The 10,444-nt window shown below is 27.8% G+C and overlaps 1 protein-coding gene across 1 annotated transcript; it reads left to right on the top strand.

Moving 5' to 3' along the window:
* Window positions 1-8,664: 8,664 nt before the first annotated feature.
* On the top strand, window positions 8,665-9,663 carry LOC105625890 (V-type proton ATPase subunit G). The gene is made up of 4 exons (XM_012207201.1): window positions 8,665-8,746; window positions 9,213-9,313; window positions 9,406-9,504; window positions 9,589-9,663. The coding sequence occupies exons 1-4, from the start codon at window positions 8,665-8,667 to the stop codon at window positions 9,661-9,663; spliced, it is 357 nt and encodes a 118-aa protein (XP_012062591.1).
* Window positions 9,664-10,444: the final 781 nt, after the last annotated feature.

The raw sequence follows: 10,444 nt of genomic DNA, 5'->3' as shown, positions 1-10,444 counted from the left end.
AAAAATAACAGATAAATTATATTTAAATTACATCTCTAAATGTATATGCATATTTATATGTATTATTCTATATAGTCGAAATTGTACCATAATTTAAAATAAATTTTTGCATTTATCTTCATTTAAAGGATGTATGACACATTGTTAATCTTTATTTAATTGTAAATCACAAAAAAAGCAATCACAAATAAAGATTGAGATATAATGACAAAAGCACTTCACATGAACAATTATTAAGAAAAACCACGCTAGTAAAAATCTCTTTTTACTTCTAGCCTTTTGTCAGCACACATACACACACTGTAATTGATACGAAATATTTAAAATTATAATATAACCGTCAAATATGTTTCTCGGTGTATCACAATATAATTATTATCACATTAAACGACTCGCGCCGCTAAAACTATACATATAAGAAATTGTTTCATTAATCGGAAAACATTAAAAATGTAAAGAATATATTATTTTACTTCGTAATATGCGTAATATTTCGGCAGTTACGGTTGGCGCGACCTTGAGGTGGGGATGGCACAGGGTGGCACGGAGCGGCGCGTCATGTTTACGTTTATGCGTAGTTACTGCGCAGTCATTCTCTTACCGAAATTCGCACAAGCAGGTAGTCGTGTCGCATGCGGCTCTTTTATTACTTTTTGAAATCTTATCGCGAAGAATGCCAAATATAATACTAAACGTACAATGTACTTTGTGAATAATTATAATAAATCATATTAATAATCGTATTATGTAAATATTCATACATTTCGTATTATATCTAGCATTTTCTGCGATTATTATATGTTTCAAAAAGAAATGAAGAAAAAAGAACAGCGATGCGATTATTTGTCTATATAAACGGTATCACACGAGTCAAGTAAAAGCAATGTTAATGTGAATACTCTCTTGCAAATAACGCAATTTCTGCTTTCAATTAATTATAATTTAATAATTTAATTAATTTTTTGTTTTTGTGCGATCCGTTTAAAAATTAAACGTAATTTTGAAAGTATTTATCAATAATAAAAGAAACGTTTCTCTTTTTTATTAATCTCTAGTCCATTTCATTAACTCTAATCATATCTTACAGACATCTACAAATAAAAGATTCAACCATTTTATCTGCTCTGAATTTATTTCGCAATGATAACGAATTACAGACGTGCATTTGATATTCGTTTCTAAAAGTTAATCGATTGCATAATAATTGCATAGTAATATAAATAATAGCTATACATATTACATTTTTCAGATTATCTTCCCTCTCACAGGTACGATCTTGACGTGGTGGGAGTACCTAGAGAATATTTACACGAAAAGAACGATTTTTCTCAAATATCTAAACATTTTTGGATCTATCTGAATGATACATTTAAATAAATTTTTAAATATTGAAAAATCTCTCTAAATATTGAATAAAATTTCTCTTCGTGTAAAAATCCAACGGAGAAGCTAACGTACCCTCGTCACCGATTTATTTGAAAATGAACGAATCGCAGCCGATTCGTCGCGTCGCGTGTTTGCTTCGGGAGTGCCGTTCAAGTTATTGGACTCAAATTGTAGTCCGCGTGCGAATTTAGTGTATTATTCGCGAGTGTTTTACGCGAGTGTCCTGTGCGAGAGGATGTCAACCTTATTCTGAGAGGAGGAGGAGATCTGGGAGAGGCATCAGGCATCGGCGGAGCAACTTTGCGGTAAATGTTATTTTTTATTTATATACATCTGTATCTTTCTTCTTTTAAATTTATTCTTCAGAAGTTTCATTTTAATAATTTAAAATTGATTATTATAATAATAAAAGGATTATTTTTTAAAATAATTTTGAAATTTTATAAACGTGTATTTTTAAGAAAATGTATAATTATTTTTATAAATATAACTGAATGGTAATTAAAAATTCATTGCTTATAAAAATTATATATTTTGAATATTATATGATTTTATTTTTAAGAGAACTTTGCATTTAATAAATATTTTTTGAAATATTGGTTGATTTTTTTATTCTGTTTTAATTTGTTCTATTTTTATTTTATTTTAATAAAAAAATTTGGATTTCCTATTTTTTTGTTACAGAATCATCGTAGCGACGTTGCTGATATAACTCCGCTGTTGCGCATCGGATTGGTGAGTGATAAATTAATGTTTTTATTGAGGTAATGGATGTATGGTAATTTTATTAATTACTATATATTTATAGATGCATATGTATCAATTTATTAAATATATATGGATATATTGTATACATCCGTTGCCTTAAAATGGATAAGTAATAACAGATTGGAATAAACTTAATCCTGGATACTTCTTTATTATGGAATTTATTGTGTATGTACTGTTAAATTTATAATGTCATGTTACATCTACTCAGTAAAAAGTTTTTCATACATGAATATGTATAAAACATGTATAAATATACATAAATATCCATGAACATGTATAATCATGTACGAAATATGTCCATGCATGTTCATATATCCCTCTCTTTTTTGTAAAATTACTTTTTAGTGTGATAGAAATAATAATAGTAATGTGAAAACATTATGAATGTTTATGAATATTTATGCATGTTTGTACATATTTATACATATTCATGCATGAAAAATTTTTTACCGGGGCACTTTAAATTATTTCTAATTATTTCTAATTAAAAATTTCTAATTAAATTTAGCTCAAATTTTATGTACTAATTGTAAATTCATACGTGTTAATATAAACGCTTTGTTATTAAGTAATTTAATTACAAAAGTATAATAAAAATTGGATTCTTTTGATGATCGTTTTTTTATATTAAAATAATATATCTTGGAAGTTAAAACGAAAAAAGGATAAAATATTTATATTTTTGAAATATATTGAAATACGGGAAATTAAAAAACATAAAGCTTATATAAAATAATAATTAAAATATATGAAATTATTTTCTATGGATACCGTTATAAAAAAGTTATATAAAAAAGTGTTTTACAGTTTAATAAATATCTTCTTATTTTTCCTATCTATCCTATCCTCAAATATTCATTCAGGATTAAATTTTATACAAGTTAGTACAGAAAAGCAATATCTATATAATATACGTGTATGTATATACATATATCTATAATGTGAACCGTTTTCTAAGAAATTCCTTCTTTTTTCACACTTATTTGTATACATCTTACTAATTATAACAAAAATTGTAATGTAGAGCATATAATTTATTAATCTCGCTTTTCTGTAAAAGACATTTTACGTTTATTAATTATTATTATTTATCTCAATGTACTTACTTCAGCCTAATCTTTTATAACTTATCCATACGTAGTAACTGGATTTTATATCAATTAAAGCAGTAACATGATGTAAGATCCAATACACATTTTATCAAAAAATATTAGAATTTTATCTTATAACTATTTTAAAATCGCGTTCAGAGTTTTGCATGACTTAAAATACTTAATTTTGAAATAATAAATTATTCAAAAAATGATTTTAATAATATACAGAATACGAGATAGGGATATATTTATTGAAGTGAGAGAAAATTATCCCTTTCGGATCTTACATCATTCATCTGAACATCTCATCTCTCATGTTTTGAGATAAGATTCAGCAACGAATCGTTCGAATCGTTAAAAATATGTGAGTCTTGCATTTTATCGGATGATAATCGATTTAATAATTTTTAATCATTTATTTTTAAATAAGTCTAAATAAGTCTATTTTTAAATAAGTCATTTATTTTTAAATAAATCTTTTTGATTACATTATAAAGCAATTTAATTTAGTTTCGTAATATTCGAGACTCTTGAAATAAAAACAATTATTGACATGAAGCTTTTTTAAATTTAGGTTTATATTTAATAGAATATTTATATTTTTTATTTTGAATAAACGCGAATAGAAAATAAACGCGAAATTTATTTGTATATTAATAGAATTGTTACTACTATTATTAATAATAATTGTTTATATTTAGTCTATTTTATTAATATGATGGCTTCTTCGCGACGCGTTCGTGTTCCGCGCATCATATAAAAGCGTAAAGTCTTACGCTTATTGCCGGCATATATTAGTTGGCAGCAATCGACAGCGAAAAGGAGTGTTTCTCCTTGTTATCGATTTTTGACTCATGAAGCTAGAATGTTGGCCAGGAGCAACGAAAGGTGAGTTCAATCTGGCCAGAAGAAAGAAGAGAATCTCTACGATGCGTCGATTTTAGACGCGTCTTCTACTCATTGAGAGATAGATTGATGTGTGACACCAATCTAAGTCTTTGTAAAAAGTAAACTGAATATTCGGGAGGGTAATTTGCTCGCAAATTGTGAGTTCTTATATTTTTTGAGTTATTTAAAATACAAAAAAAAACCAATAAACAACAGGGCAATTATAACATTAATGAGAGACAGCGCGGATAATCAAGCGCAAGTTTGATAGATTAAAAAAAATTTACAAAACTTGCGCTTAATCTACGCTGACTCTTATTAGTCCTGTTATTTATTAATTTTTTTTTATATTTTAAATATTGAAAGAGCTTGTTTTAATTATATTATTGCTTATTGCTTATTTATTATTAGTATGATCGCGATTAGGTTATTCCACTGAGTTTATTAGTACACGATAGGACATATGGTTAGACATTAGCTGTGTTCAGCAGTGAAAACAACTTTGCAACTGTTGTAAAATTCTTCTGTGTAATTGGTTTGTACATTTAAATTCATAAGAAACCAAAAGCAAGAATGAATCGTATTGAAGAATTTTACAATCGAAAATCTACTTTCTTTGAACGCAGCCATTATCGTATATTATATATTCGCGGTGTTATTACACATTTATGAAGTAATATATATAGGTAGAAATATATGAATGAAGATAGATATCCGCGAATAGGCATGAATAATGAAAATATGGGCAGGTAGGACAATAAGTATGGACGGTAGTTAAGGTCTATACAGGTAGGATGATAAGTATGAACAAGTAGGATTAAATACGTCATATATATATATATATATTCACTTGATAATTGGAAATGAGGGATTAAAAATTGAATAAAATTTTTAATTACTTTTAAGTTTTATTTAATTATCAGAATCCTGTTCCAATTATCGAATATAAAACTAAGCCAAATTAATTTCAAATCTTATTAAATTTTCAGTTACCCTAAAATTAAACTTTTTTGTAAAATTCTATACATGTACAAATTATGCAACGCGTTACTACTGTAATTAACTTCAGTAACTTGTAAATAAATGTATAATAACATTAGGTACGTAATATGTACGTAATATGTATGAAATTTATGTAAACTATGTCCAGATGAATGCTAATCATACTTATTTTTGTAATTTGCACAACGATTCCCAGAAAAAAATGTTATGTGTATAGACATATTTTATATATAAGCTGCGTTCGGTAATGCAAATTGGAGTGCTTTTATATTATAGCATATGTCACGTGCACTGTAGAAAAAGAGCCGAATGCAAGTCTGAGGCGTCGCAGCTAAATATATAATTGTATATAAAATATGTCAATTTTTTATATGATTATGTATAATTTTATATAATTATATATAATTATACATAAAACATTTTTTTTCCCGGATTTACTAATTAATTGTACATTTACTAAATATATATATATCCTTATTGAATATCTATTCAATACAAATAGCATTTATTTTGTCGTAGTAAATCAAATTGTTACGTAATTGATGTAAATTATACGAAATCGATGAAATATAATAACAAAAATTGTTTATTGATTTAATGTTTGATATTAATTTAATTTAATGATTTGATGTTTGATAAATATTTAAATTTAGAATTATAACTTTTTTTTATTTAAATTTTATTTTGTATATCAATAAGTCATAAAGATTGGAGCTTTGACTGAAACAATGGTTAAATATTAACTCTTACTTGCTTTCGATATTTACATTTTTAACATTATAAAATTACAAGTTTATTTTAATGAAATTTATTATATGCAAAGATCTCGCTGTCTCTCGCGTCAGATGGATACCAGTGATTACGTGGTTTGTACCAATGGAAAGTCGAAATTATTTTTATTATGAAGAATTATTCCTTGTCGCTTTTCATGAAGTTCAGTTTGGTGTCTCTTTGGAGATTCTTATGCAAGATTAGAATTAATCCCAAATTTTCTCGTTGCAGTTACTGATAATAATTTTGTTAATGAGTCAATGATAATTGCTACGTATTTTAAAGTCAAGTTGTAACATTAATTCAGTGATATATTTTAGCATATAATTTTTGCTTTCTTTTATTAAATGTTTATTAAATATTCTTCCACTAATAATAATAATGTTACTAATAGTTTTAATAACAATAGAAATATATTATGGTATTATATGATTGATATGGATATATAATTATTTGTTTACATTCAAATTATTAAGTAAATTTAAACAAATTTAATTTTATGCAAATAATTTGCGTAATTTTTCGATGATTGCTAATGTAATAAAAATATGATTACGAATGTGTATATTTAATTTTCTAACTGTTGTTTTAAAATCATTTTTAGGTATTGGATCATCCCGCCATTGCAGAATATTTTTAATTATTAATTTATTTGTATATACACACTTTTCTATAATAAAATACATGCTCTTTTTCTATGATAAAATATATGCAGATATTATGAGATTATATTTAACGAATATTGATTTTTATCGATATTTACATAACTTTTTTCAAAATTTTTTATAATTAACAATGTTACATGAGTTGAATTTTAAATGTGTGGGTACAAAAAATTCAAGATAAGTCGAATGAATACCCTCATATTAGTAGGATATTAATAATTGTAATTTTTGAAAAATAAAGAATTGTTAAATTTTATATAATAAATTTTTTAGTATAAATATTTTTTAAAATCCTCTTATTATCGGTTTCGGCTCATCTCGAACAGTTGGTACCCGAGAAATTTTTATACCCATATATATAAAAAATTACAATAACGCATGTATTTTATTATTATTAAATATATTCCTTCGTAATCATTATATATATGCCATTTGCATAAGTATTTATCCGTTTCTATCCGTTTATTTTTAATAAAAGATGATTTTTAGTCACGTGTGGCAGAACATTTTCTCGCGAATTTTAATATTATATTAAAGCTATGATAAAAATGGTAATTGTAATTGACATGATACCAAAGTTATTTATTATTACTATCGTTAAGTAGTCTGAAAGATTCGGGATTCACACTGCAATTCTGTAACAAAATCACTGATATTTGACGAATTGCTTAACTTTTCATTGCAAATGGATCTTGTGAAATTTACATAGAATCAAAATATATTAAGTTCGCTTTCCATTATGAAGGTTGTTCTTCTTTATTTCGGATACTAATCAGCACACCACGAGACGAAGAGATTTTGATAAAATTATTGAGATTTATCTTGAACGCGATGAAAGTACTGTTATAAATATATTAATGACTTTTTATCGCAATATTATTAAATTTTATATTCGCAAATTAATAGTAAATATTTAATTAATAGTAAGTAATTAATAGTAAGTAATTAAATATTAGTAATTAAATATTAGTAAATACGATCTAATTGTTGTTAGTATTTCTTCTACGTTTATCAATATTTCATTAAACATTGGTTTAGAAAAATTTGTGTTATCGTATGTATTTTCAACGTTTTCGTATAATCCCACATTACAAAAATTTGTTAATTTTGCTTCTATCATTTTATTATATTTTGAACAGCATTGATAATTGTATATTGTATTGTAAATAATAATTATAATTGTAATATCGTATTCTCTAAAGGATAATACAATAAAGAATAATATTTAAAAAGTTATTGCAATTTCATTAGCAAAATATAACAAAATAATTAAACATAAAATACAAAAATAAATTAATTAAAGATATACTTACCTGCAAAAACGAGCTATTAAATTTATTAGTAGCTTATTTGTTTTATGGGTGAATATACTTATAAAGAAAAGAGGATTGCCGATAAAATTGGCTGGGAGGCTGATGGAGGGTGTCTATAGTTCGTTTTTGTTAAATTATATCTTAAATTGACAATATTTATTTAGAAAAGATTAAATTTATTAAAAGTCTCTATAATTGCTAGTAATTATAGAGAATTATATTAGTAATTATATTTGTAAATACGGGCTGAAAATTTGTATAGAGATACATAACTTTGTAATTTTATAAGATATTACAAGATAAATATTATATATAAGACAAAATTCACTAAAACTTAACTTGTTTGAATTTTCAGTTTCGTTTAAAATTCAACAACTTTTATTTACATCTGTAGCAGATGCGAAATTAAAATTTTTTCGTTCAAGGACCTATTAAACTATCCCTCCTGTGGATAATCGGCACATTCCTGTCCTGAAGATGTATTACAGAGACGAACCACATCTATCTTCGATGATACGATTTTATCGATAGTGTATCAGAAAATGTATATAGTCACATAGTTTTCAAACTGAAAATGGATGTACTGGCGGTAGTGTAGAAGCGATTTCGATAACAGGAAAAAGGCTTGTTTCTCAAGTTTCTTTCTGCTGGAGTGGAACCACGTGAACGGGCACGAGATACGGAGCGCCGTCGTTTTAAGGCGGGGCAGAGGACGGAAGCTCCAAAGTCATATGATCGATTCGTGACAGAGCTCGCCGTTCCCGACTCGCAAAGATGGCTAGCCAGACGCAGGGAATTCAGCAGCTTCTGGCCGCCGAAAAACGCGCTGCCGAGAAAGTCTCGGATGCCAGAAAACGTAAGTGCACTCGTCAGCAAGTCACGCCGAAATATTTCGGGGGAAGAAGAAAAAAATACATGTTGCGACGTGATGTGTTAACCGTGATCACCGTAACCTTTTAGTCACTTTTTCTTTTTCTGAATTTGACGCGTCATAAAGAATTTTTTACCTTTTTTTCCTGAGCCGCGAAGATCTATAGAGAAATCACTTTTAACTATCGTCCAATAATTCGCGAAATTGCACTTGACAAGGAGAACATCTTAACCTACGTGCGATCTATTTATGTTATCATTGATCATACTCATTCATATTCATGCGAATTCAGGCATTTATTGAATGTTATTTATCTGTGTCTAACTGAAGTTCCAATTCTTTGATCTTTTGCTTTATTGTATAAATGTCCTAACTTAGTTAAGTTGAAGTGTTTGTTCTATAATATATAATAATATTCTGTTAACATGTAATCTCCCTTTTATTTTCATAGGCAAGGCACGTCGTCTGAAGCAAGCTAAAGAAGAAGCCCAGGATGAAATTGAGAAATATCGACAGGAACGAGAAAAACAGTTCCGTGACTTTGAAGCCAAGGTAAGTGTCGTTTTCCTTATATTAAGATTTTTGTTAGATTTAAGTTTCAGTATTTAAATTGATCAACGACGTAATAATAATATTATTGGTAGCACATGGGTTCAAAAGAGGATGTAGCTGCGCGTATTGAGGCAGATACGCGACTTAAGATAGAAGAAATGAATCAGACCGTTGCTGTGCACAAAAGCACGGTAAGTTCGCTATGTGTACATTTAATCGATAAATGAAACACAGATATATGAGAAACTACAATGTCGACTCTCTGTGTAATTTAGGTCATGCTTAAAATCTTGGACTTGGTGTACGATATCAAGCCGGAACTGCACAGTAATTACCGCATTGAGGTCTAAGCCACAAGAATTGCATCCAATATAGCTATAAATATGATACATCTTACGCTCTATAAATATATATTAAATAATATTACTGTTCATCATATCTCAATATGTATTTATCGCTGTTATATCGTATGACATGTTATATTTTATCTGATAAACTGTATACAATGTAGCTGTATAGGCAGTGATACTCAAACTACTATTAGAATTCTTTTCTCTCGCAGTTGCTACACGACAATAAATGTAATCGTATTGTTATTACCGCTGAGCTTTTCACCAGCACGTATTCGGACAGTTTGAGAATTGCTGTAATGTAGTTGCATCATAACAAAGAGAAAAGAAAAAAAAAGTAACGTGAATTCAACGGAGTACTTTGACCCGATGCGTCAAGGCCTAGACACATCGGGACAATGTGCGATTGTTAAGATACAATTAAAGCGATTTAGGGTGATGGAATTGTATATGTCGTTCAGTGTATGCCATTAGATGTCATTCCATGATTCTGTTACATCGAGGACGCGCTTTAAGATTTTTCCCTACAACCTCTCGCGGTTCACGGACATGCTCCCAGTCGATGGTGAACCACGCGACGATGTAGCAATATTTAGACTTCTCATCTTTTAGCGAGAACGTTTTAAATCTCTGTTAATCTTGCGAGATGGGCAGCTTTGCCTTACATGTGTATCCTTATCTCTGTGAGCTGGTTGGTTGTCTGTACAGTATTAGTGTTCAAAATATAAAAAAAGGAAAGAAAAACCCAAAAATTTTTTGATTTTTCGATCTTTTCATATAC

This window comes from Atta cephalotes, assembly GCF_000143395.1.
Source record: "Atta cephalotes unplaced genomic scaffold scaffold00004, whole genome shotgun sequence".
In the NCBI taxonomy this organism is placed as follows: Eukaryota; Metazoa; Arthropoda; class Insecta; order Hymenoptera; family Formicidae; genus Atta; species Atta cephalotes.
This window is presented reverse-complemented; position numbering and strand designations above follow the sequence as displayed.

Excerpts from the sequence above, each read along its gene's own strand:
- LOC105625890 (XM_012207201.1), top strand. The coding sequence starts at position 8,665 with ATGGCTAGCCAGACGCAGGGAATTCAGCAGCTTCTGGCCGCCGAAAAA. Across the intron at positions 8,747-9,212 it reads AGTCTCGGATGCCAGAAAAC|GCAAGGCACGTCGTCTGAAG; the intron begins GTAAGTGCACTC and ends TTATTTTCATAG. Across the intron at positions 9,505-9,588 it reads TTGCTGTGCACAAAAGCACG|GTCATGCTTAAAATCTTGGA; the intron begins GTAAGTTCGCTA and ends TGTGTAATTTAG.